This window comes from Somniosus microcephalus, chromosome 11 (genome assembly GCF_052327205.1).
Source record: "Somniosus microcephalus isolate GS21.2 chromosome 11, FLI_Smic_1.0, whole genome shotgun sequence".
NCBI classification, from domain to species: Eukaryota; Metazoa; Chordata; class Chondrichthyes; order Squaliformes; family Somniosidae; genus Somniosus; species Somniosus microcephalus.
In genome coordinates, this window is record NC_140997.1 from 87,962,396 (window position 1) to 87,989,567 (window position 27,172).

A 27,172-nucleotide genomic window follows, 5' to 3' on the forward strand; every position below is an offset into this window, starting at 1 on the left:
ACTCAGCGCAAGTGCGGCAGTTCCTGGTCAGAGACCGAACTTCCTCAATCGAGTAGGGTAAGTTACGGGACTTTATGAAGTGGAACAGCCGCGTGACCCCTGGGTGGCAGAGGTCGTTGTGGAGGGTCTGTAGCCGATCCCCGGTGGCGCTGGCACACATCCCTCGTGAGAGGGCGTCAGGGGATTCGTTAAGGGCCCCTGGCCGGTAAATGATGTCATACTCGAAGGTGGAGAGCTCGATCCGCCACCTAAGAATCTTATTTTTAATCTTCCCCCTCTTTATTATTGAACATAAACGCTACCGACCGCTGGTCGGTAAGTAGGGTGAAGCGTTTGCCGGCTAGGTAGTGGCGCCAGTGGCGCACTGCCTCCACGATGGCTTGGGCCTCCTTTTCCACGGAGGAGTGTCTGATCTCGGGCCCTTGGAGGGTCCTCGAGAAGAAAGCTACGGGCCGCCCCGCCTGGTTGAGGGTGGCCGCCAAGGCGAAGTCAGACGCATCACTTTCCACTTGAAATGGAGTGTTCTCGTCCACTGCCTGTAGCGTGGCCCGCTCAGTATCCTGCTTAATGCTTTTGAAGGCGGCGTGGGCCTCAGCAGAGAGCGGAAAAGAGGATGCTTTCAAGAGGGGGCGGGCTTTGTCGGAGTAGTTGGGAACCCATTGGGAATAATAAGAAAATAACCCCAGGCACCTTTTCAGGGCTTTGGGGGTGTTGGGCAGGGGCAGCTCCCGTAGGGGGCGCAATCGGTCAGGGTCTGGTCCGATTTCCCCATTCTCCACCACGCTGCCTAGTATGCAGAGGCGCGTGGTGTTGAAAACGCACTTGTCCTCGTTGTAGGTGAGGTTGAGTTTTTGTGCGGTTTCCAGGAACCTCTCGAGGTTCGAGTCGTGATCCTGCTGGTTGTGACCGCAAATGGTGACGTTGTCGAGGTAGGGGAAGGTTGCCTGCAAGTGGTGGTCATCGACCATGCGGTCCATCTCCCTCTGGAAGACCGAGACCCCATTCGTCACCCCAAAGGGGACTCTGAGGAATTGGTAGAGGCGTCCGTTCGCCTCGAAGGCAGTGTACGGGCGGTCCTCTGGTCTGATAGGGAGCTGGTGGTACGCTGACTTAAGGTCGATGGTGGAGAACACCCGGTATTGGGCGATTTGGTTCACCATTTCTGATATGCGGGGTAGCGGGTAGGCGTCTAGTTGGGTGTACCTGTTGATCGTTTGGCTATAGTCGATCACCATCCGTTTCTTCTCGCTACCCCTTACCACTACCACTTGGGCGCGCCACGGGCTGTTGCTGCGTTCAATAATGCGCTCTTTCAGGAGCCTGTCTACCTCGGTCGCGATAAACCGCCTGTCCTCCCAGCTGTACCTCCTGCTTTTGGTCGCTATTGGCCGGCAGTTAGGGGTAAGGTTCGCGAATAGCGAAGGCGGCTTTACCTTCAGGGTAGCCAGACCGCACACTGTGAGGGGCGGCTGGGACCCACCGTACTTGAGCGTGATGCTTTGGTGGTTGCACTGGAAATCCAGGCCCAAGATACGCTCGCACATAGATTCTTCATGATTAATACTTTAAAATTATCATATACAGTTCCGTTAACGGACAATTGTACCATGTAGTAACCCAGAATGGTCGATGTCTGGGTTTTATCAGCCATAGAGATGGTACCCTGAGTAGGGACCACCTTTAGGGAGAGTTGTTGTGCCAGTTCAGTGTGGATAAAACTCTCCGTGCTTCCACTGTCAATTAAACATTTAACCCTGCACCCGTTTACCTCGATGTCCACCATTGATTTGGATAGCGGGTGCGGCCTGGTCTGGTCCACTGTGACCGATGCCACTGTAGGGCCCTGATCGAGACAAGATGGCGTCCACGCTGTCTGCTCATAAGATGGCGGACCCCACGAGGTCGGGCAAGATGGCGTCCAAGATGGCCGCTCCCACGGCACGCACGCGGCGGTGGCGGGTTTTCCGGCGGTTGGTTTTCCGGCGGGGTTCCCTCTGCACACCTTCCTGAAGTGCCCCTTCTTACCGCACTTAAAGCAGGTGGTGCCTTTCGCCGGGCACAGGTTTCTGGTGTGCTTTGGCTGCCCGCAGAAGTAGCAGTTGGGTCCCCGAAGCGTCGCGGCTGTCGTAGGGCTTCTGGGGGGAGAGCGGGGCCCCGACGGTGTCGGGCTGCCGGGCGGGGAAGATGCCTTCCAAGATGGCGGCGCCCTTGGTGTGGACGGCGCGGGCTGAAGAGTAGGCGTTCGAGTTTCTCTGGGCCACATCCAGGGATCGCGCGGTGTCCGCAGCCTGTTTCAGGTCCAATCCCGTTTTTTCCAGCAGTCTTTGCCGGATGTAAGTGGAGCTGAGGCCTGTGATAAAGGCATCACGAACAAGCTCGTCAGTGTACACTGCGGCTTTTACATCTCGGCACTTGCAGTCTTTGCCAAGCATTTTCAGGGTGCCTAGGAACTCCTCCACCGATTCCCCAGGTCGCTGTGCGCGAGTAGCGAGCAGATGCCTAGCATACACCTCATTCGTAGGCTGCTGGTAATGCGCCTTTAAGATGTCGCAGGCGGCCAGGTACGTGTCGGCGTCTTGGATGAGGGGGTAAACCCGGTGGCTTACCCAATTCCGCAGAATTCCGAGTTTCATACTCGCAGCGTCCGTAGCGTCTTTGACGGCTGCGGAATTGTCCAGGAAGAATTCCATACACATAAACCAGTGTCCGAAGCGTGCTGATGCGTCCGGAGCATGCTGATCCAAATCCAAACGTTCGGGTTTCAGGAGTTGATCCATTGTGTTGAAAAATAAGTTAATAAAATTGATGTGCCTCAATAATTCCGAGACTCGATGTTAACGAAAGAAAACAAGGCTTTTATTAACTTAGAAGGTAACACGTAGTGGAGAGAGGTATCTTCCATCCGGAGGGCTGCAGTACTGGATATGAGGCCAGACTGAGCTTGCTTACATAGGGGCCAGGTATGGGCGGAGCCCGACACACAACACATTCCAATATACAATACAATGGTGAGGAAACGGAACTGGGGGAAGGGAAATGAAACTGAAACCGACCACAGTCACAGGCAGTGATGAATGGAATATTTCATCACAGGTGTGTGTGTGTGTGGGCCCAGGGTGTGTGTGTGTGTGGGCCCAGGGGGTGTGTGTGTGTGTGTGGGCCCAGGGTGTGTGTGTGTGTGTGGGCCCAGGGTGTGTGTGGGTGTGGGCCCAGGGGGTGTGTGTGGGCCCAGGGTGTGTGTGTGTGGGCCCAGGGGGTGTGGGTGTGGGCCCAGGGGGTGTGTGTGTGTGTGTGTGTGGGCCCAGGGTGTGTGTGTGTGGGCCCAGGGTGTGTGTGTGTGGGCCCAGGGTGTGTGTGTGTGGGCCCAGGGGGTGTGTGTGTGTGGGGGCCCAGGGTGGGTGTGTGTGTGGGTGTGTGTGTGTGTGGGCCCAGGGGGTGTGTGTGGGCCCAGGGTGTGTGTGTGTGTGTGTGGGCCCAGGGGGTGTGTGTGTGTGGGCCCAGGGTGTGTGTGTGTGTGTGTGGGCCCAGGGTGTGTGTGTGTGGGCCCAGGGGGTGTGTGTGTGTGGGCCCAGGGTGTGTGTGTGTGGGTCCAGGGTGTGTGTGTGTGGGCCCAGGGGGTGTGTGTGTGGGCCCAGGGTGTGTGTGTGTGTGTGTGGGCCCAGGGGGTGTGTGTGGGCCCAGAGTGTGTGTGTGTGTGTGTGTGGGCCCAGGGGGTCTGTGTGTGTGTGTGGGCCCAGAGTGTGTGTGTGTGGGCCCAGGGTGTGTGTGTGGGCCCAGGGGGTGTGTGTGGGCCCAGGGTGTGTGTGTGTGTGTGTGGGCCCAGGGTGTGTGTGTGTGTGTGTGGGCCCAGGGGGTGTGTGTGTGTGGGCCCAGGGTGTGTGTGTGTGTGTGTGTGGGCCCAGGGTGTGTGTGTGTGGGCCCAGGGGGTGTGTGTGTGGGCCCAGGGTGTGTGTGTGTGTGTGTGGGCCCAGGGGGTGTGTGTGGGCCCAGAGTGTGTGTGTGTGTGTGTGTGGGCCCAGGGGGTCTGTGTGTGTGTGTGGGCCCAGGGTGTGTGTGTGTGGGCCCAGGGTGTGTGTGTGTGTGTGTGTGGGCCCAGGGGGTGTGTGTGGGCCCAGGGGGTGTGTGTGTGTGTGTGGGCCCAGGGTGTGTGTGTGTGTGTGTGGGCCCAGGGTGTGTGTGTGGGCCCAGGGTGTGTGTGTGGGTGTGTGTGTGGGCCCAGGGTGTGTGTGTGTGTGTGTGGGCCCAGGGGGTGTGTGTGTGTGTGTGGGCCCAGGGTGTGTGTGTGTGTGTGGGCCCAGGGTGTGTGTGTGGGCCCAGGGTGTGTGTGTGTGGGTGTGTGTGGGCCCAGGGTGTGTGGGTGTGGGTGTGGGCCCAGGGGGTGTGTGTGTGTGTGTGGGCCCAGGGTGTGTGTGTGTGTGTGTGGGCCCAGGGGGTGTGTGTGTGGGTGTGGGCCCAGGGGGTGTGTGTGTGTGTGTGTGGGCCCAGGGTGTGTGTGTGTGTGTGGGCCCAGGGTGTGTGTGTGTGGGTGTGTGTGGGCCCAGGGTGTGTGTGTGTGGGCCCAGGGTGTGTGTGTGGGCCCAGGGTGTGTGTGTGTGTGTGTGGGGGGGCCCAGGGTGGGTGTGTGTGTGGGTGTGTGTGCGCGCAGGGTGTGTGTGTGGGCCCAGGGGGTGTGTGTGGGTGTGTGTGGGCCCAGGGTGTGTGTGTGTGTGTGTTGGCCCAGGGGGTGTGTGTGTGTGTGTGTGGGCCCAGGGTGTGTGTGTGTGGGTGTGGGCCCAGGGTGTGTGTGTGTGGGCCCAGGGTGTGTGTGTGTGTGGGCCCAGGGTGTGTGTGTGGGCCCAGGGGGTGTGTGTGTGGGCCCAGGGTGTGTGTGTGTGTGTGTGGGCCCAGGGGGTGTGTGTGGGCCCAGAGTGTGTGTGTGTGTGTGTGGGCCCAGGGTGTGTGTGTGGGCCCAGGGTGTGTGTGTGTGGGCCCAGGGGGTGTGTGTGTGTGTGGGGGGGCCCAGGGGGTGTGTGTGGGCCCAGGGGGTGTGTGTGTGTGTGTGGGCCCAGGGTGTGTGTGTGTGTGTGTGGGCCCAGGGTGTGTGTGTGGGTGTGTGTGGGCCCAGGGTGTGTGTGTGGGTGTGTGTGTGGGCCCAGGGTGGGTGTGTGGGCCCAGGGTGTGTGTGTGGGTGTGTGTGGGCCCAGGGTGGGTGTGTGTGGGCCCAGGGTGCGTGTGTGTGTGGGCCCAGGGTGTGTGGGTGTGTGTGCGCGCAGTGTGTGTGCGCGCAGGGTGTGTGTGTGTGGGCCCAGGGGTCTAAAACCAATTCCTTTCTGAACACAGGACGTCCAGGTTGATGTGAAAGATGAAAATGGGGACACTGCTCGCTCCTTAGCACTGATGTATGGGTACACGAAGATAGCGAGTCTCATTGACCTGCACACAGTCCCAGTATCCAAGTCAGTCCGCAGGGACACAGGTAGGTTGCAGTGCCGCTGTGGGAGGCTTCTTCCCTTTCATGTAAAGTCTGGGTTTGTTTCTGCACAGTGTGCTGCAACATTAAGGCCAGCACATTGCAGCGCCAACTCTTGATAGCCTGTAATAGGCCCCTGCCTCAGACTGTTTCACACACTCACCAGGTGAGACTGGGAGCAGGATTGCTGCAGGCTGGAGACCCCACAGTGTGGGACTGGGAGCTGGAACACTGTAGGGAGGAGTTCCCACAGTGTGGGACCGGGAGCAGGAACGCTGTAAAGAGCACATCTCACAGTAACAGTTGAACTGGGGGTTGGGATGAGTGGGTAGGAACCTGAAATATTGGGGTGTTGCAGCTGGATCGGAGGGGTCCGGTTTCATACTGTTACTGGAATCGGTACAATTGTGGCTCAAAGTCAGTCAAGTAATGAGCATGTCTATTTATTTACTTTCGGATACTGAGGGGGAGTGGGTACAGGCTGCGGATTCCACTCCAGTCCTGCCTTCTATCAGCCTGTCTGTAGTTTGTTGCAGTGAGCACAGTGCAGATTGTGCAAGAGCAGATCTGAAGCTCCTTAATCTCCCTGCAGGAATGGACGAAGACTTCAGCTCCTCCGATGAGTCTTGCCCGTTCCAACCACGCCACCCACACACTCGCCACCCACATTCCCGGAGAACCAAGGGCCCCAGTATTCACGACGGGCCAAAGGCGCTAGCCCACATCACAAGCCGTGGAGCCCAGGGATGGCCACAGCAGTACGGTACGGCCAGTTTCATAATCTGTGTGTGTGTGGGGTGGCGGGGTGGGGGGGGGAGAGGAGTGGTGGTGGGGGAATTGTGTGGGGGGTTGGATTGTGTCGGGGGAATTGTGGGGGGGTTGGATTGTGCGGGGGGTTGGATTTTGTGGGGGGGTTGCATTGTGTCGGGATTGTGCGGGGGTTGGATTGTGTCGGGGGATTGTGGGGGGTCGGATTGTGTCGGGGGGATTGTGGGGGGGTTGGATTGTGTCGGGGGATTGTGGGGGGGATTGTGTCGGGGGGATTGTGGGGGGGTTGGATTGTGTCGGGGGGATTGTGGGGGGGGTTGGATTGTGTCGGGGGGATTGTGGGGGGGTTGGATTGTGTCGGGGGATTGTCGGGGGGGTCCGATTGTGTCGGGGGGATTGTGGCGGGGGTTGGATTGTGTCGGGGGGATTGTGGGGGGGTTGGATTGTGTCGGGGGGATTGTGGGGGGGGTTGGATTGTGTCGGGGGGATTGTGGGGGGGTTGGATTGTGTCGGGGGGATTGTGGGGGGGGTTGGATTGTGTCGGGGGGATTGTGGGGGGGTTCGATTGTGTCGGGGGATTGTGGGGGGGTCCGATTGTGTCGGGGGGATTGTGGGGGGGTTGGATTGTGTCAGGGGAATGTGGGGGGGTTCGATTGTGTCGGGGGATTGTGGGGGGTGTCCGATTGTGTCGGGGGGATTGTGGGGGGGTTGGATTGTGTCAGGGGATTGTCGGGGGGGTCCGATTGTGTCAGGGGGATTGTGGCGGGGGTTGGATTGTGTCGGGGGGTTTGTGGGGGGGTTGGATTGTGTCGGGGGGATTGTGGGGGGGGTTGGATTGTGTCGGGGGGATTGTGGGGGGGTTGGATTGTGTCGGGGGATTGTGGGGGGGGCAGATTGTGTCGGGGGGATTGTGGGGGGGTTGGATTGTGTCAGGGGAATGTGGGGGGGTTTCGATTGTGTCGGGGGATTGTGGGGGGGGTCCGATTGTGGGGGGGTTGGATTGTGTCGGGGGATTGTCGGGGGGGTCCGATTGTGTCGGGGGGATTGTGGCGGGGGTTGGATTGTGTCGGGGGGATTGTGGGGGGGTTGGATTGTGTCGGGGGATTGTGGGGGGGTTGCATTGTGTCGGGGGGATTGTGCGGGGTTTGGATTGTGTCGGGGGATTGTGGGGGGGGTTGGATTGTGTCGGGGGGATTGTGGGGGGGGTTGGATTGTGTCGGGGCGATTGTGGGGGGGTTGGATTGTGTCGGGGGATTGTGGGGGGGGTTGGATTGTGTCGGGGGGATTGTGGGGGGGGGTTGGATTGCGTCGGGGGGATTGTGGGGGGGGGTTGGATTGCGTCGGGGGGATTGTGGGGTGTCGGATTGTGTCGGGGGATTGTGGGGTGGTTGGATTGTGTCGGGGGGATTGTGGGGGGGGTTGGATTGTGTCGGGGGGATTGTGGGGGGGTTGGATTGTGTCGGGGGGATTGTTGGGGGGTTGGATTGTGTCGGGGGGATTGTTGGGGGGGTTGGATTCTGTCAGGGGATTGTGGGGGGGTTGGATTGTGTCACGGGGATTGTGGGGGTGGTTGGATTGGGTCGGGGGGATTGTTGGGGGGGTTGGATTGTGTCGGGGGATTGTGGGGGGGGTTGGATTGTGTCGGGGGATTGTTGGGGGGGTTGGATTGTGTCGGGGGGATTGTGGGGGTGGTTGGATTGTGTCGGGGGGATTGTGGGGGGGTTGGATTGGGTCGGGGGGATTGTTGGGGGGGTTGGATTGTGTCGGGGGATTGTGGGGGGGTTGGATTGTGTCGGGGGGATTGTGGGGGGGTTGGATTGTGTCGGGGGATTGTGGGGGATCGGATTGTGTCGGGGGGATTGTGGGGGGGTTGGATTGTGGGGGGGTTGGATTGTGTCGGGGGATTGTGGGGGGGGATTGGGTCGGGGGGATTGTGGGGGTGTTGGATTGTGTCGGGGGGATTGTGGGGGGGGTTGGATTGTGTCGGGGGGATTCTGGGGGGGTTCGATTGTGTCGGGGGATTGTGGGGGGGTCCGATTGTGTCGGGGGGATTGTGGGGGGGTTGGATTGTGTCAGGGGAATGTGGGGGGGGTTCGATTGTGTCGGGGGATTGTGGGGGGGGTCCGATTGTGTCGGGGGGATTGTGGGGGGGTTGGATTGTGTCGGGGGATTGTCGGGGGGGTTGGATTGTGTCGGGGGATTGTGGGGGGGGTTGGATTGTGTCGGGGGGATTGTGGGGGGGTTGGATTGTGTCGGGGGATTGTGGGGGGGCGGATTGTATCGCGGGGATTGTGGGGGGGGTTCGATTGTGTCGGGGGGATTGTGGGGGGGTTGGATTGTGTCGGGGGGATTGTGGGGGGGGTTGGATTGTGTCAGGGTATTGTGTGGGGGGTTGGATTGTGTCGGGGGGATTGTGGGGGGGTTGGATTGTGTCGGGGGATTGTGGGGGGTGTTGGATTGTGTCGGGGGATTGTGGGGGGGGTTGAATTGTGCCGGGGGGATTGTTGGGGGGGTTGGATTGTGTCGGGGGATTGTGGGGGAGATTGGATTGTGTTGGGATTGTGAGGGGGGTTGGATTGTGTCGGGGGGATTGTGGGGGGGTTGGATTGTGTCGGGGGGATTGTGGGGGGGTTGGATTGTGTCGGGGGGATTGTGGGCGGTTGGATTGTGTCGGGGGATTGTGGGGGGGGTTGGATTGTGTCGGGGGATTGTGGGGGGGGTTGGATTGTGTCGGGGGGATTGTCGGGGGGTTGGATTGTGTCGCAGGATTGTGGGGGGTTGGATTGTGTCGGGGGGATTGTGGGGGAGGTTGGATTGTGTCGGGGGGATTGTGGGGGGGTTGGATTGTGTCGGGGGATTGTGAGGGGGGTTGGATTGTGTCGGGGGATTGTGGGGGGGGTTGGATTGTGTCGGGGGGATTGTGGGGGGGTTGGATTGTGTCGCGGGATTGTGGGGGGGTTGGATTGTGTCGGGGTGGGGGGGATTGTATTGTGTTCGGATTGTGGGGGGGTTTGGATTGTGTCGGGGGGATTGTGGGGGGGGTTGGATTGTGTCGGGGGGATTGTGGGAGGGTTGGATTGTGTCGGGGGATTGTGAGGGGGGTTGGATTGTGTCGGGGGATTGTGGGGGGGGTTGGATTGTGTCGGGGGGATTGTGGGGGGGTTGGATTGTGTCGCGGGATTGTGGGGGGGTCGAATTGTGGGGGGGTTGGATTGTGTCGGGGGGATTGTGGGGGGGGTTGGATTGTGTCGGGGGGATTGTGGGGGGGTTGGATTGTGTCGGGGGGATTGTGGGGGGGTTGGATTGTGTCGGGGGGATTGTGGGGGGGATTGGATTGTGTTGGGATTGTGGGGGGGGTTGGATTGTGTCGGGGGATTGTGAGGGGGGTTGGATTGTGTCGGGGGGATTGTGGGGGGTTGGATTGTGTCGCGGGATTGTGGGGGGTTCGGATTGTGGGGGGGTTGGATTGTGTCGGGGGGATTGTGGGGGGGTTGGATTGTGTCGGGGGGATTGTGGGGGGTTGGATTGTGTCGGGGGGATTGTGGGGGGGTTGGATTGTGTCGGGGGGATTGTGTGGGGGGTTGGATTGTGTCGGGGGATTGTGGGGGGGGTTGAATTGTGTCGGGGGGATTGTGGGGGGGGTTGGATTGTGTCGGGGGGATTGTGGGGGGGTTGGATTGTGTTGGGGGATTGTGGGGGGGGTTGGATTGTGTCGGGGGATTGTGGGGGGGTTGGATTGTGTCGGGGGATTGTGGGGGGGGTTTAATTGTGTCGGGGGGATTGTGGGGGGGGTTGGATTGTGTCGGGAGGGATTGTGGGGGGGTCGGATTGTGTCGGGGGGATTGTGGGGGGGTCGGATTGTGTTGGGGGGATTGTTGGGAGGTCGGATTGTGTCGGGTGGATTGTGGGGGGGTTGGATTGTGTCGGGATTGTGGGGGGGGTTGGATTGTGCCGGGGGATTGTGGGGGGCGTTGGATTGTGTCGGGGGGATTGTGGGGGGGTTGGATTCTGTCAGGGGATTGTGGGGGGTTGGATTGTGTCAGGGGGATTGTGGGGGTGGTTGGATTGTGTCGGGGGATTGTGGGGGGGGTTGGATTGTGTCGGGGGGATTGTGGGGGGGTTGGATTGTGTCGGGGGGATTGTGGGGGGGGTTGGATTGTGTCGGGGGGATTGTGGGGGGTGTTGGATTGTGTCGGGGGGATTGTGGGGGTGGTTGGATTGTGTCGGGGGGATTGTGGGGGGGTTGGATTGTGTCGGGGGGATTGTGGGGGGGGTTGGATTGTGTCGGGGGATTGTGGGGGGGTTGGATTGTGTCGGGGGATTGTGGGGGGGCGGATTGTATCGCGGGGATTGTGGGGGGGGTTCGATTGTGTCGGGGGGATTGTGGGGGGGTTGGATTGTGTCGGGGGATTGTGGGGGGGTTGGATTGTGTCAGGGGATTGTGTGGGGGGTTGGATTGTGTCGGGGGGATTGTGGGGGGGTTGGATTGTGTCGGGGGATTGTGGGGGGTGTTGGATTGTGTCGGGGGATTGTGGGGGGGGTTGAATTGTGCCGGGGGGATTGTTGGGGGGGTTGGATTGTGTCGGGGGATTGTGGGGGAGATTGGATTGTGTTGGGATTGTGAGGGGGGTTGGATTGTGTCGGGGGGATTGTGGGGGGTTGGATTGTGTCGGGGGGATTGTGGGGGGTTGGATTGTGTCGGGGGGATTGTGGGCGGTTGGATTGTGTCGGGGGATTGTGGGGGGGGTTGGATTGTGTCGGGGGATTGTGGGGGGGGTTGGATTGTGTCGCGGGATTGTGGGGGGGTTGGATTGTGTCGGGGGGATTGTGGGGGGGTTGGATTGTGTAGGGGGGATTGTCGGGGGGTTGGATTGTGTCGCAGGATTGTGGGGGGGTTGGATTGTGTCGGGGGATTGTGGGGGAGGTTGGATTGTGTCGGGGGGATTGTGGGGGGGTTGGATTGTGTCGGGGGATTGTGAGGGGTTGGATTGTGTCGCGGGATTGTGGGGGGGGTTGGATTGTGTCGGGGGGATTGTGGGGGGGTTGGATTGTGTCGCGGGATTGTGGGGGGGTTGGATTGTGTCGGGGGGATTGTGGGGGGGATTGTATTGTGTTCGGATTGTGGGGGGGTTTGGATTGTGTCGGGGGGATTGTGGGGGGGGTTGGATTGTGTCGGGGGATTGTGGGGGGGTTGGATTGTGTCGGGGGATTGTGAGGGGGGTTGGATTGTGTCGGGGGATTGTGGGGGGGGTTGGATTGTGTCGGGGGGATTGTGGGGGGGTTGGATTGTGTCGCGGGATTGTGGGGGGGTCGAATTGTGGGGGGGTTGGATTGTGTCGGGGGGATTGTGGGGGGGGTTGGATTGTGTCGGGGGGATTGTGGGGGGTTGGATTGTGTCGGGGGGATTGTGGGGGGGTTGGATTGTGTCGGGGGGATTGTGGGGGGGTTGGATTGTGTCGGGGGGATTGTGTGGGGGGTTGGATTGTGTCGGGGGATTGTGGGGGGGGTTGAATTGTGTCGGGGGATTGTGGGGGGGTTGGATTGTGTCGGGAGATTGTGGGGGGGGTTTAATTGTGTCGGGGGATTGTGGGGGGGTCGGATTGTGTCGGGGGGATTGTTGGGGAGGTCGGATTGTGTCGGGGGGATTGTGGGGGGGTTGGATTGTGTTGGGGGATTGTGGGGGGGGTTGGATTGTGTCGGGGGATTGTGGGGGGTTTGGATTGTGTCGGGAGATTGTGGGGGGGGTTTAATTGTGTCGGCGGGATTGTGGGGGGGTTGGATTGTGTCGGGGGGATTGTGGGGGGGGTTTAATTGTGTCGGGGGGATTGTGGGGGGGTCGGATTGTGTCGGGGGGATTGTTGGGGAGGTCGGATTGTGTCGGGGCTTGTGGGGGGGGTTGGATTGTGTCTGGGGATTGTGGGGGGGGTTGGATTGTCTCGGGGATTGTGGGGGGGATTGGATTGTGTCGGGGGATTGTGGGGGGGTCGGATTGTTGGGGGGTTGGATTGTGTCGGGGGATTGTGGGGGTGGTTGGATTGTGCCGGGGGGATTGTGGGGAGGGTTGGATTGTGTCGGGGGGATTGGGGGGTTGGATTGTGTCAGGGGGATTGTGGAGGGGGTTGGATTGTGTCGGGGGGATTGTGGGGGGGGTTGGATTGTGTCGGGGGGATTGGGGGTTGGATTGTGTCGGGGATTGTAGGGGGGTCGGATTGTGTCGGGGGATTGTCGGGGGGTTGATTGTGTTGGGGGGATTGTGGGGGCGTTGGATTGTGTCGGGGGGATTGTGGGGGGGTCGGATTGCGTCGGGGGATTGTTGGGGGGGTCGGATTGTGTCGGGGGATTGTGGGGTGGGTTGGATTGTGTCGGGGGGATTGTGGGGGGGTCGGATTGTGTCGGGGGATTGTGGGGGGGGTTGGATTGTGTCGGGGGATTGTCGGGGGGTTGGATTGTGTCGGGGATTGTGGGGGGTCGGATTGTGTCGGGAGGATTGTGGGGGGTTGGATTGTGTCGGGGGGATTGTGTCGCGGGATTGTGGGGGGTTCGGATTGTGGGGGGGCTTGGATTGTGTCGGGGGGATTGTGGGGGGTTGGATTGTGTCGGGGGGATTGTGGGGGGGTTGGATTGTGTCGGGGGGATTGTGCGGGGGTTGGATTGTGTCAGGGGGATTGTGGGGGGGGTTGGATTGTGTCGGGGAGATTGTGGGGGTGGTTGGATTGTGTCGGGGGGATTGTCGGGGGTTGGATTGTGTCGGGGGGATTGTGGGGGGGTTGGATTGTGTCGGGGGGATTGTGGGGGGGGTCGGATTGTGTCGGGGGGATTGTGGGAGGGGTTGGATTGTGTCGGGGGGATTGGGGGGTTGGATTGTGTCAGGGGGATTGTGGGGGGGTCGGATTGTGTTGGGGGGATTGTGGGGGGGTTGGATTGTGTCGGGGGGATTGTGGGGGGTTCGGTTTGTGTCGGGGGTTTGTGGGGGGGGTCAGATTGTCTCGGGGGGATTGTGGCGGGGTTGGATTGTGGGGGGGGTTGGATTGTGTCGGGGGGATTGTGTTGGGTCGGATTGTGTCGGGGGATTGTGGGGGGGTGTGTCGGGGGGATTGTGGGGGGGGTTGGATTGTGTCGGGGGGATTGTTGGGGGGGTTGGATTGTGTCGGGATTGTGGGGGGGTTGGATTGTGTCGGGGGATTGTTGGGGGGTTGGATTGTGTCGGGGGATTGTGGGGGGGGTTTGGATTTTGTCGGGGGGATTGTGGGGGGTTTGGATTGTGTCGGGGGATTGTGGGGGGGGTTGGATTGTGTCGTGGGGATTGTGGGGGGGTTGGATTTTGTCGGGGGGATTGTGGGGGTTTGGATTGTGTCGGGGGATTGTGGGGGGGTCGGATTGTGTCGGGGGATTGTGGGGGGGGTTGGATTGTGTCGGGGGATTGTGGGGGGGGTTGGATTGTGTCGGGGGGATTGTGGGGGGGTTGGATTGTGTTGGGGGGATTGTGGGGGGGTCGGATTGTTGGGGGGTTGGATTGTGTCGGGGGGATTGTGGGGGTGGTTGGATTGTGCCGGGGGGATTGTGGGGAGGGTTGGATTGTGTCGGGGGGATTGGGGGGTTGGATTGTGTCAGGGGGATTGTGGAGGGGGTTGGATTGTGTCGGGGGGATTGTGGGGGGGGTTGGATTGTGTCGGGGGGATTGGGGGGTTGGATTGTGTCGGGGATTGTAGGGGGGTCGGATTGTGTCGGGGGATTGTCGGGGGGTTGGATTGTGTTGGGGGGATTGTGGGGGCGTTGGATTGTGTCGGGGGGATTGTGGGGGGGTCGGATTGCGTCGGGGGATTGTTGGGGGGGTCGGATTGTGTCGGGGGGATTGTGGGGTGGGTTGGATTGTGTCGGGGGGATTGTGGGGGGGTCGGATTGTGTCGGGGGATTGTGGGGGGGGTTGGATTGTGTCGGGGGATTGTCGGGGGGTTGGATTGTGTCGGGGATTGTGGGGGGTCGGATTGTGTCGGGAGGATTGTGGGGGGTTGGATTGTGTCGGGGGGATTGTGTCGCGGGATTGTGGGGGGTTCGGATTGTGGGGGGGCTTGGATTGTGTCGGGGGGATTGTGGGGGGGTTGGATTGTGTCGGGGGGATTGTGGGGGGGTTGGATTGTGTCGGGGGGATTGTGCGGGGGTTGGATTGTGTCAGGGGGATTGTGGGGGGGGTTGGATTGTGTCGGGGAGATTGTGGGGGTGGTTGGATTGTGTCGGGGGGATTGTCGGGGGTTGGATTGTGTCGGGGGGATTGTGGGGGGGTTGGATTGTGTCGGGGGGATTGTGGGGGGGGTCGGATTGTGTCGGGGGGATTGTGGGAGGGGTTGGATTGTGTCGGGGGGATTGGGGGGTTGGATTGTGTCAGGGGGATTGTGGGGGGGTCGGATTGTGTTGGGGGGATTGTGGGGGGGTTGGATTGTGTCGGGGGGATTGTGGGGGGTTCGGTTTGTGTCGGGGGTTTGTGGGGGGGGTCAGATTGTCTCGGGGGGATTGTGGCGGGGTTGGATTGTGGGGGGGGTTGGATTGTGTCGGGGGGATTGTGTTGGGTCGGATTGTGTCGGGGGATTGTGGGGGGGTGTGTCGGGGGGATTGTGGGGGGGGTTGGATTGTGTCGGGGGGATTGTTGGGGGGGTTGGATTGTGTCGGGATTGTGGGGGGGTTGGATTGTGTCGGGGGATTGTTGGGGGGTTGGATTGTGTCGGGGGATTGTGGGGGGGGTTTGGATTTTGTCGGGGGGATTGTGGGGGGTTTGGATTGTGTCGGGGGATTGTGGGGGGGGTTGGATTGTGTCGTGGGGATTGTGGGGGGGTTGGATTTTGTCGGGGGGATTGTGGGGGTTTGGATTGTGTCGGGGGATTGTGGGGGGGTCGGATTGTGTCGGGGGATTGTGGGGGGGGTTGGATTGTGTCGGGGGATTGTGGGGGGGGTTGGATTGTGTCGGGGGGATTGTGGGGGGGTTGGATTGTGTCGGGGGGATTGTGGGGGTTTGGATTGTGTCGGGGGATTGTGGGGGTGTTGGATTGTGTCGGGGGGATTGTGGGGGGGTTGGATTGTGTTGGGGGGATTGTGGGGTGGTCGGATTGTGTCGGGGGGATTGTGGGGGGGTCGGATTGTGTCGGGGGGTTTGTGGGGGAGGTCGGATTGTGTTGGGGGGATTGTGGGGGGGTTGGATTGTGGCGGGGGATTGTGGGGGAGTTGGATTGTGTCGGGGGGATTGTGGGGGGGGTTGGATTGTGTCGGGGGGATTGTGGGGGGGGTTGGATTGTGTCGGGGGGATTGTGGGGCTGGTTGGATTGTGTCGGGATTGTGGGGGGGTTGGATTGTGTCAGGATTGTGGGGGGGTTGGATTGTGTCGGGGGGATTGTGGGGGGGGTTGGATTGTGTCGGGGGGATTGTGGGGGGGGTTGGATTGTGTCGGGGGGATTGTGGGGCTGGTTGGATTGTGTCGGGATTGTGGGGGGGTTGGATTGTGTCGGGGGGATTGTGGGGGGGTTGGATTGTGTCGGGGGGATTGTGGGGGGGGTTGGATTGTGTCGGGGGGATTGTGGGGGGGTTGGATTGTGTCGGGGGGATTGTGGGGGGGTTGGATTGTGTCGGGGGATTGTGGGGGGGGTTGGATTGTGTCGGGGGGATTGTGGGGTGCGTTGGATTGTGTCGGGGGATTGTGGGGGGGGTTGGATTGTGTCGGGGGATTGTGGGGGGGGTTAGATTGTGTCGGGGGGATTGTGGGGGTGGTCGGATTGTGTCGGGGGGATTGTGGGGGGGTTGGATTGTGTCGGGGGGATTGTGGGGGCGGTTGGATTGCGTCGGGGGGATTGTGCGGGGTCGGATTGTGTCGGGGGATTGTGGGGGCGGTTGGATTGTGTCGGGGGATTGTGGGAGGGGTTGGATTGTGTCGGGGGGATTGTGGGGGGGTTGGATTGTGTCGGAGGGATTGTGGGGGGGTTGGATTGTGTCGGGGGATTGTGGGGGGGTTGGATTGTGTCGGGGATTGTGTCGGGGGGCTTGTGGGGGGGTTGGATTCTGTCGGGGGGATTGTGGGGGGGTTGGATTGTGTCGGGGGGATTGTGGGGGGGTTGGATTGTGTCGGGTGTTTGTGGGGGGGTTGGATTGTGTCGGGATTGTGGGGGGGGTTGGATTGTGTCAGGGGATTGTGGGGGGGTCGGATTGTGTCGGGATTGTGGGGGGGGTTGGATTGTGTCGGGGGGATTGTGGGGGTAGTTGGATTTTGTGGGGGGGGGTTGGACTGTGTCGGGGGGATTGTGGGGGGGTTGGATTGTGTCAGGGGGATTGTGGGGGGGTTGGATTGTGTCGGGGGGATTCGGGTGGGTTGGATTGTGTCGGGGGGATTGTGGGAGGGGGGTTGTGTCGGGGGGATTGTGGGGGTGGTTTGATTGTGTCGGGATTATGGGGGGGTTGGATTGTGTCGGGATTCTGGGGGTGTTGGATTGTGTCGGGGGGATTGTGGGGGGGTTGGATTGTGTCGGGGGGATTGTGGGGGGGTTGGATTGTGTCGGGGGGATTGTGGGGGGGTTGGATTGTGTCGGGGGGATTGGGGGGGGTTGGATTGTGTCGGGACTGTGGGGGGTGCTGGATTGTGTCGGGGGATTGTGGGGGGGGTTGGATTGTGTTGGGGGATTGTGGGGGGGGTTCGATTGTGTCGGGGGATTGTCGGGGTTTGGATTGTGTCGGGATTGTGGGGGGGGTTCGATTGTGTCGGGGGATTGTGGGGGTGGTTGGATTGTGTCGGAGGGATTGTGGGGGGGTCGGATTGTGTCGGGGGATTGTGGGGGGGTTGGATTGTGTCGGGGGGATTGTGGGGGGGGTTTGATTGCGTCGGGGGGATTGTGGGGGGGGTCGGATTGTGTCGGGGGATTGTGGGGGGGGTTGGATTGTGTCGGGGGGATTGTGGGAGGGGTTGGATTGTGTCGGGGGGATTGTGGGGGGGTTGGATTGTGTCGGGGGGATTGTGGGGGGGTTGGATTGTCTCGGGGCTTGTGGGGGGTTTGGATTGTGTCTGGGGATTGTTGGGGGGGTTGGATTGTCTCGGGGATTGTGGGGGGGGTTGGATTGTGTCGGGGGATTGTGGGGGGGTCGGATTGTGGGGGGGTTGGATTGTGTCGGGGGGATTGTGGGGGTGGTTGGATTGTGCCGGGGGGATTGTGGGGGGGGTTGGATTGTGTCGGGGGGATTGGGGGGTTGGATTGTGTCAGGGGGATTGTGGAGGGGGTTGGATTGTGTCGGGGGGATTGTGGGGGGGTTGGATTGTGGAGGGGGATTGTGGAGGGGGTTGGATTGTGTCGGGGGCTTGTGGGGGGGGTTGGATTGTGTTGGGGGGATTGTGGGGGGGGTTCGATTGTGTCGGGGGGATTGTGGGGGGGTCGGATTGTGTCGGGGGATTGTGGGGGGGGTTGGATTGTGTCGGGGGGATTGTGGGGTGGGTTGGATTGTGTCGGGGGGATTGTGGGGGGGTTGGATTGTGTCGGGGGGATTGTGGGGGGGTTGGATTGTGTCGGGGGATTGTTGGGGGGGTCGGATTGTGTCGGGGGGATTGTGGGGTGGGTTGGATTGTGTCGGGGGGATTGTGGGGGGGTCGGATTGTGTCGGGGGATTGTGGGGGGGGTTGGATTGTGTCGGGGGATTGTCGGGGGGTTGGATTGTGTCGGGGATTGTGGGGGGTCGGATTGTGTCGGGGGGATTGTGGGGGGGTTGGATTGTGTCGGGGGGATTGTGGGGGGGTTGGATTGTGTCGGGGGATTGTGGGGGGGTTGGATTGTGTTGGGGGGATTGTGGGGGGGTCGGATTGTATCGGGGGGATTGTGGGGGGGTCGGATTGTGTCGGGGGCTTTGTGGGGGAGGTCGGATTGTGTTGGGGGGATTGTGGGGGGGTTGGATTGTGGCGGGGGATAGTGGGGGAGTTGGATTGTGTCGGGGGGATTGTGGGGGGGGTTGGATTGTGTCGGGGGGATTGTGGGGGGGGTTGGATTGTGTCGGGGGGATTGTGGGGCTGGTTGGATTGTGTCGGGGGGATTGTGGGGTGCGTTGGATTGTGTCGGGGGATTGTGGGGGGGGTTGGATTGTGTCGGGGGATTGTGGGGGGGTTAGATTGTGTCGGGGGGATTGTGGGGGGGGTCGGATTGTGTCGGGGGGATTGTGGGGGGGTTGGATTGTGTCGGGGGGATTGTGGGGGCGGTTGGATTGCGTCGGGGGGATTGTGCGGGGTCGGATTGTGTCGGGGGATTGTGGGGGCGGTTGGATTGTGTCGGGGGGATTGTGGGAGGGGTTGGATTGTGTCGGGGGGATTGTGGGGGGGTTGGATTGTGTCGGAGGGATTGTGGGGGGGTTGGATTGTGTCGGGGGATTGTGGGGGGGTTGGATTGTGTCGGGGGATTGTGTCGGGGGGATTGTGGGGGGGTTGGATTCTGTCGGGGGGATTGTGGGGGGGTTGGATTGTGTCGGGGGATTGTGGGGTGGGGTCCGATTGTGTCGGGGGGATTGTGGGGGGGTTGGATTGTGTCGGGGGATTGTCGGGGGGGTCCGATTGTGTCAGGGGGATTGTGGGGGGGGTCCGATTGTGTCGGTTGGATTGTGTCGGGGGATTGTGGGGGGGGGCGATTGTGTCGGGGGGGATTGTGGGGGGGGTTGGATTGTGGCGGGGGGATTGTGGGGGGGTTGGATTGTGTCAGGGGCTTGTGGGTGGGGTTGGATTGTGTCGGGGGGATTGTGGGGGGAGTTGGATTGTGTCGGGATTGTGGGGGGGGTTGGATTGTGTCGGGGTGATTGTGGGGGGGTTGGATTGTGTCGGGATTGTGGGGCGGTTGGATTGTGTCAGGGGGATTGTAGGGGGGGTTGGATTGTGTCGGGGGATTGTGGGGGGGTCGGATTGTGTCGGGATTGTGGGGGGGTTGGATTGTGTCGGGGGATTGTGGGGGGGTCGGATTGTGTCGGGATTGTGGGGGGGATTGTGTCGGGATTGTGGGGGGGTTGGATTGTGTCGGGGGGATGGTCGGGGGTGTTGGATTGTGTCGGAGGATTGTGGGGGGGCTTGGATTGTGTCGGGGGGATTGTGGGGGGGTTGCATTGTGTCAGGGGGATTGTGGGGGGGTTGGATTGTGTCGGGTGTTTGTGGGGGGGTTGGATTGTGTCGGGATTGTGGGGGGGGTTGGATTGTGTCGGGGGATTGTGGGGGGGTCGGATTGTGTCGGGATTGTGGGGTGGGTTGGATTGTGTCGGGGGGATTGTGGGGGTAGTTGGATTTTGTGGGGGGGAGTTGGACTGTGTCGGGGGGATTGTGGGGGGGTTGGATTGTGTCGGGGGGATTGTGGGGGGGTTGGATTGTGTCGGGGGGATTCGGGGGGGTTGGATTGTGTCGGGGGGATTGTGGGAGGGGGGTTGTGTCGGGGGGATTGTGGGGGTTTGGATTGTGTCGGGGGGATTGTGGGGGGGTTGATATTGTGTCGGGGGAATTGGGGGGGTTGGATTGTGTCGGGGGGATTGTTGTGGGGGGATTGTGGGGGGGTTGGATTGTGTCGGGGGATTGTGGGTGGGTTGGATTGTGGGGGGGTCGGATTCTGCGGGGGGGATTGTGGGGGGGTTGGATTGTGGGGGGGGTTGGATTGTGTGGGCGGGATTGTGGGGGGGTTGATATTGCGGGGGGGGGGATTGTGTGGGGGGATTGTGGGGGGGTTGATATTGTGGGGGGGGTCGGATTGTGTCGGGATTGTGGGGGGGTTGGATTGTGTCGGGGTGTGGTAAACCACTGTTTGTATTCCACTGTGTACATGCCTGGACATGCCTCGGCTGACTCCTCCCACAAGTCCTAGTATAAAGGTGACTGCTCCCCAGCCCTTTGTATTTCTGGACCGGTCGACCACTCGAGGCAGACCTTCATTCTTTTGTTCATAAAAGCCTTTAGTTACTCTCTTAACTCTCAGTCTTTTATGAGTGATTGATAGCGCATCAATTTTATTAACAAAATTTTTATAATGGAGAAGATCCTCACACCAGCATGCCTGGACTTAGATCATCGGGAGGCGGACTCATCCACCAAGTTTAGTCACTGGCTTAAGTGTTTCGAAAAATTCCTGACCGCCTCCGCAGCAATCAAATCGGACGAGGACAAACTGGATGTCCTGACCTCCAAAGTGAACCACCGAGTGTACTCGGTCATCCAAGACGCGACCTCGTACGCGGACACTATCAAGCTCCTCAAGGACCAGTACACGCGCCCAGTGAACGAAGTGTACGCCAGGCACCTTCTGGGGAGTCGTAAACAACAACCTGGGGAATCGACCGTGGAATACCTTCAGGCACTGTCTGTGCTTGGCCGGGCCTGTGGTTGTAAGGATGTAAAGGCCGCCGTGTACACAGAGGAACTTATCCGGGACGCTTTTGTAGCGGGCCACAGATCCAATTACACCCGACAGCGACTGTTGGAGCAGAGTGACCTCGACCTCAACAAGGCCTCTGAACTCGCACTATCATTGGATGCAGCCTACCGGGGCATGGATGCCTACTCCTCTGCACCGTGGACGCCACGGGGAATGACAGCCTGGGACACGGTAGGACCGCCTCATAGCGCCGTGCCACCCCAGCCACACCCCAGCAATGGCCCAACTACCGCAGCAGTGTCCCAAGGCCAGACAGCAGTGCCCCAAGGCCAGAAATGCTACTTCTGTGGCCAGGCAAAACACCCCAGAGCGCGCTGCCCGGCGAAAAACGCGATCTGCTCGGGCTGCGGGAAGAAGGGACACTACGCTAACGTCTGCAGGGCCAAAGCCACCCCGAACCCCAGCAGCGCCGCGTGTGGGCCATGCGGGCCGCCATCTTGGGCCTCCCCGGCCATGTGCGAACCACCGGTACAGCAGCCATTTTGGACGCCTCCAGCCACATGGGGATCATGGACGCCGCCATCTTGGACGACAGCCGGAACGCAGCAGGCCCCCAACACCGCCTCATCTGATACCCGCAGCGACACACCGACCCCTACGCTGGCATCCGTTACACTGGACCAAGCGAGACCGCACCAGCTGGCCAGTTCCACAATGGACATTAAGGTAAATGGCCACGATACAATCTGCCTTTTTGACTCTGGGAGCACGGAGAGCTTCATCCACCCCGACACGGTGCGGCGTTGCTCTCTCCCAGTCCTGCCTGCGCACCAGCGGATTTCTATGGCCTCCGAGTCCCAGTCGGCGGACATCGGCGGCTACTGCGTAGTGACACTCGTAGTAGACGGGACCGTGTACGATCATTTTAAACTTCTGGTCCTGCCCGACCTCTGCGCTGCCGTCCTGCTGGGGTTAGATTTTCAGTGCCACCTTAAAAGTGTTACGATGGCGTACGGTGGACCCCTACCCCCACTCACAGTCCGCAGCCAGCAGCTCCCAAATTGCCCGCCGCGCACCAGGTGCAACCTCTCCACACTCAGAGTCACCCCCCCCCACTGTTTGCTAACCTCACCCCCGACTGTAAGCCCATTGCCACAAAGAGCAGGCGATACAGTGCCGGGGACAGGGTTTTCATTAAAACCGAAGTGGAGCGGCTCCTGAAGGAAGGGATTATTGAGGGCAGCACCAGCCCCTGGCGAGCCCAGGTTGTGGTCGTTAAGACCGGCGAGAAGCAGCGCCTGGTCATCGACTACAGCCAGACAATAAATCGCTACACCCTGCTGGACGCCTACCCACTCCCCCGCATAGCTGATATGGCCAACCAGATCGCGCAGTACCGCATCTTCTCAACCATTGACCTGAAATCAGCGTACCACCAGCTCCCTATCCGCCCTGAGGACCGCCAGTATACTGCCTTTGAGGCAAACGGCCGCCTCTACCACGTCCTTAGGGTTCCCTTTGGCGTCACCAACGGGGTCTCCGTCTTCCAAAGGGAGATGGACCGGATGGTAGATCAAAATGCGTTGCAGGCCACTTTCCCATATCTGGACAATGTGACCATCTGCGGCCGTGACTTGCAGGACCATGACGCAAACCTCGAAAAATTCCTCCGCACCGCCCAACTCCTGAACCTGACATATAACAAGGAGAAGTGCATATTCCGCACAAACCGCCTCGCCATCCTTGGCTGTGTTGTGGAACACGGAGTCATCGGCCCCGACCCCGACCGGATGCGTCCCCTTATGGAACTCCCACTGCCCCACTGCCTCAAGGCCCTGAAGAGGTGCCTAGGGTTTTTCTCCTATTATGCCCAGTGGGTCCCCTACTATGCGGACAAGGCCCATCCGCTGATCAAGTCCACCTCTTTTCCCTTGACGGCAGAGGCCCGCTTAGCCTTCCACCGTATCAAGGAAGACATTGCCAAAGCCACCATGCACGCAGTGGACGAATCCATCCCCTTCCAGGTGGAAAGCGACGCGTCCGACTTTGCCCTGGCCGCTACCCTCAATCAGGTGGGGAGACCCGTGGCCTTCTTTTCACGAACCCTCCAAGGCCTGGAGACCAGACACTCCGCTGTTGAGAAGGAGGCCCAGGCGATTGTGGAGGCTGTGCGTCATTGGAGGCACTACCTGGCCGGAAAACGATTTACCCTGCTCACTGACCAACGTTCAGTTGCTTTCATGTTTAACAACAAGCAGAGGGGCAAAATCAAAAATGACAAGATCTTGAGGTGGAGAATCGAACTTTCCACCTACAATTACGAGATCTTGTACCGGCCCGGGAAGCTCAATGAACCCCCGGATGCGCTATCGCGTGGCACCTGCGCCAGCGCGCAGATCGATAGACTGCGGGCCCTCCACAATGACCTCTGCCACCCGGGGGTCACCAGGTTCTTCCACTTCATCAAGGCCCGCAACCTGCCTTACTCTATTGAGGAGGTCAGGACCATGACCAGGAACTGCCAAGTCTGCGCTGAGTGCAAACCGCACTTTTATAGACCAGACAGAGCCCACCTGATAAAAGCCACTCGCCCCTTCGAGCGCCTGAGCGTTGATTTTAAAGGGCCTCTCCCCTCCTCCGACCGCAATGTGTACTTCCTCAATATTATTGATGAGTACTCCCGTTTCCCGTTCGCCATCCCCTGCCCGGACATGACCAGTGCCACGGTCATTAAATTTCTGAACGACCTCTTCACCCTGTTCGGTTTCCCCAGCTATATCCATAGCGACCGGGGCTCATCGTTTATGAGCGACGAACTCCGTCAGTACCTGCTAACTAGGGGTATTGCCACAAGCAGGACCACCAGTTACAACCCCCGGGGGAACGGACAGGTGGAAAGAGAAAATGCGACAGTTTGGAAGGCCGCCCTGCTAGCCTTAAAGTCTAGGGGCCTTCCAACCTCCCGCTGGCAGGATGTGCTCCCCGATGCGCTCCACTCTATTCGGTCACTGCTCTGCACTGCCACTAACGCCACCCCTCATGAGAAAATGTTTGTCTTCCCAAGGAAGTCCACATCGGGGACATCGCTACCGCCATGGCTGACGTCCCCAGGGCCGGTCCTACTGAGAAGGCACGTGAGGACCCATAAAACGGACCCCCTGGTCGAGAGGGTCGACCTCCTCCATGCCAACCCCCAGTATGCTTACATTGCATACCCGGACGGGCGGGAGGACACAGTCTCCATAAGAGACCTTGCACCCTCGGGGGCCGCAGTAACCCACTACTCACTACCACCCCCCCCCCACGATCCGATATCCAGCCCCAGCAGACGGCAGGCCTGGGCCCCGCGACCCGCTCGACATCTACGAGGACGACACGCCTGTGCCACAGCCCACGCAGGACTCGACGCCGGAAGCTCCACTACCCCTGCCGTCGCCACGCCGATCACAGCGGCAGACAAGACCTCCGGAGAGACTCCAATACACTAACTTTTAATACACTTCACCCCGCCGGACTCAATTTTAAACAAGGGGTGAATGTGGTAAACCACTGTTTGTATTCCACTGTGTACATGCCTGGACATGCCTCGGCTGACTCCTCCCACAAGTCCTAGTATAAAGGTGACTGCTCCCCAGCCCTTTGTATTTCTGGACCGGTCGACCACTCGAGGCAGACCTTCATTCTTTTGTTAATAAAAGCCTTTAGTTACTCTCTTAACTCTCAGTCTTTTATGAGTAATTGATAGCGCATCACGGGGGGATTGATATTGTGGGGGGGTTTAGATTGTGGGGGTTGTCAGCCTAGATTTTGTGCTCCAGCCTCTGGAGTCGGGCTTGAACCCACAATCTCCTGACGCAGAGGCAAGCGTGCTACCCACTGCGCCACGGCCGATCGAATTTGTCTGGGAGGCACAGAGGCACAGGGTAAGATTCCCAGTGAACTCTGGGTGTTCTGTAGGACTGAATAGATTGTATTTTAGAGGACAGTCCTGTGTTAATCAACCCACAGCGGGAGTTTCCAGCCCCTCGCTCCCACCCCCGCACTCTCTATTCCTTCTCTCCGCGTTCTCACATTTACTCTCGTTTCAGAGTCTTTCCCACCACAAGGATACGTCACATTCAGAAACAACCAGGATGAAGATGAAGAAGATATCCGGAACCGTGATGTCACCTCCCCGATTAATGAGCACGATGTAGAAAGCAACAGCAGCAGGGGTAGGTGCAAACAGCCTGTCTCACCATTCACCGGCAGCTGACGGGCTGGGGCTGGGGCTGGGGCTGGTCCCTTGCAGCTGGTCTTGTGTGAGTGCGTGTGAGCGAGCATGTGTGTGTGCGTGAGTCACAGCTCTTCGTCCAGGGAGAGCTGTGCGACCCCCAGAGAACAGGACTATCAGCAACTGAAAATCAAGTTATTGTTTCGGGTAGAGACCCCTGATCGCGATCCCCACTTGAACCATTAGTCAGTTTTCCTTCTCCCTCTTGCCCGCGCTCCTGCTGTGTATTTCCAGTGTTTTTTTCTTGCTCTCTCTGTGCGGTAAGTGACTGGGTGGTGGGGTTGTGACTGTTGGATGTCCCACGCTGCTGGCAATGTCCCTAACAATGACTGACAGTTTCCCTCCGCTGTAGAGGAGAATCCTTTCTGCATCACCGACGCTGTGACCACCCGCAGGAGTAGCGGCAGCAGCAGCGATGGGCTGGCAAAGGCACTGGGCGTTAGCCGCGAGGGATCCGTGGAGAGTAACGAGGTGAGAAGGTGTACGCAAGGGCACTGCCAATTTACTCAGATTTCAGCGCATTCCCAAACTGGAAGTGAACCTGCTTAAATCCCGCCCTTCGACAGCCCGCTGAGCCTTTCCTTTCTCGGCTGGTCTCCTGCTGCATTCGCAGTGGATGTGCTGAGCTCTGCTCCGTCATCTGTCCAGTGTGTGAGGGGCTCTCTCGGGGTCAGGGGACCAGTGTTTACAAACGGGGAGGTGTGGGCACTGCCACATGGGACAGAGGCCGTGGAGTAGGTGAGGTGCTGCACGTGGTGGGGGCGGGGGTACATACGGGAGACGAGAGCGGGAGGGGTACAGATGGGATGTGGGAGTGGGGGGTGAAGACAGGAGGTGGGGGCAGGGGTACAGAAGGGAGGTGAGGTGCTGCACAGGGAGGATGTGGAGTTGTATGAGATGAGAAGTGGGTGCTGTACAGGCTGTGTTTGATTGTGGGGCGGAGGCTGTGTTTGATTGTGGGGCGGGGGCTGTGGTGGGAGGCACGATCAGCCTTTCCGGTTTGTATATGAATGGGCTGGGAAGAATGCATTCGGGGCACTTACATGATCGGTGCTGCAGTTTTGATCTGGGTACTGAGACGGACATTTGTAAATTTGTCTTCTGGAGTTATTAGGATATGCTCTTCGCAGTGAATAACACTGGGATGTGGTTTTGGAATGGTGGGTGTGGGATATGGGAAGGGGGTGGGATATGCATTCGGAGTGAAGTGGGTGGGAGATGATTTCAGAGTGAAGTGGCGGTGGGATATGGATTTGGAGTGAAGGGGTGGGATATGGATTTGGAGTGAAGGGTGGGATATGGATTCACAGTGAAAGGGGTGGGATATGGATTTGGAGTGAAGGGGTGGGATATGGATTTGTAATGAAGGGGTGGGATATGGATTCACAGTGAAAGGGGTGGGATATGGATTCGGAGTGAAGGGGTGGGATATGGATTCACAGTGAAAGGGGTGGGATATGGATTCGGAGTGAAGGGTGGGATATGGATTCGGAGTGAAGGGGGTGGGATATGGATTCACAGTGAAAGGGGTGGGATATGGATTCGGAGTGAAGGGGGTGGGATGTGGTTTCAGAGTGCAGAGGGTAGGAGATGGTTTCGGAGTGGAGGTGCGAGATGGATTCGCAGTGAAGAGGGTGGGATGTGGTTTCAGAGTGAAGGGAGTGGGAGATGGATTTGGAGTGAAGGGGGTGGGATGTGGTTTCGGAGTGAAGGGGGTGGGACATGGTTTCGCAGTGAAGGGGGTGGGACGTGGTTTCAGAGTGAAGGGGTAGGAGATGGTTTTGGAGTGAATGGCAGTGGGATATGGTTTCGGAGTGAAGAGGGTGGGATATGGATTTGGAGTGAAGGGGTGGGATATGGATTCGGAGTGAAGGGGGTGGGACGTGGCTTCGCAGTGAAGGGGGTGGGACGTGGTTTCAGAGTGCAGAGGGTAGGAGATGGTTTCGGAGTGAATGGCGGTGGGATATGGTTTCGGAGTGAAGTGGGTGGGATATGGATTTGGAGTGAAGGGGTGGGATATGGATTTGGAGTGAAGGGGGTGGGACGTGGTTTCAGAGTGCAGAGGGTAGGAGATGGTTTCGGAGTGAATGGCGGTGGGATATGGTTTCGGAGTGAAGTGGGTGGGATATGGATTTGGAGTGAAGGGGTGGGACATGGATTTGGAGTGAAGGGGGTGGGACGTGGTTTCAGAGTGCAGAGGGTAGGAGATGGTTTCGGAGTGAAGGTGGGAAATGGATTCGCAGTGAAGGGGGTGGGATGTGGTTTCGGAGTGAAGGGAGTGGGAGGTGGATTTGGAGTGAAGGGGTGGGAGATGGATTCGCAGTGAAGGGGGTG

At 59.8% G+C, this 27,172-nt stretch overlaps 1 protein-coding gene across 2 annotated transcripts in view; it reads left to right on the plus strand.

Moving 5' to 3' along the window:
- Positions 1-5,275: 5,275 nt before the first annotated feature.
- LOC147110706 (ankyrin repeat and SAM domain-containing protein 3-like) overlaps positions 5,276-27,172 on the plus strand; it is a 43,656-nt gene continuing 21,759 nt past the window's right edge. The window contains exons 1-4 of one of the 2 annotated variants that reach the window (XM_086000925.1): positions 5,276-5,455; positions 6,042-6,212; positions 24,654-24,779; positions 25,191-25,309. In XM_086000925.1, the coding sequence (XP_085857051.1) occupies positions 5,377-5,455; positions 6,042-6,212; positions 24,654-24,779; positions 25,191-25,309 (495 nt within the window). In that variant the 5' untranslated portion in view covers positions 5,276-5,376. The remainder of the gene's footprint in view (positions 5,456-6,041; positions 6,213-24,653; positions 24,780-25,190; positions 25,310-27,172) is intronic. The other variant, XM_086000926.1, reaches the window with a different exon arrangement.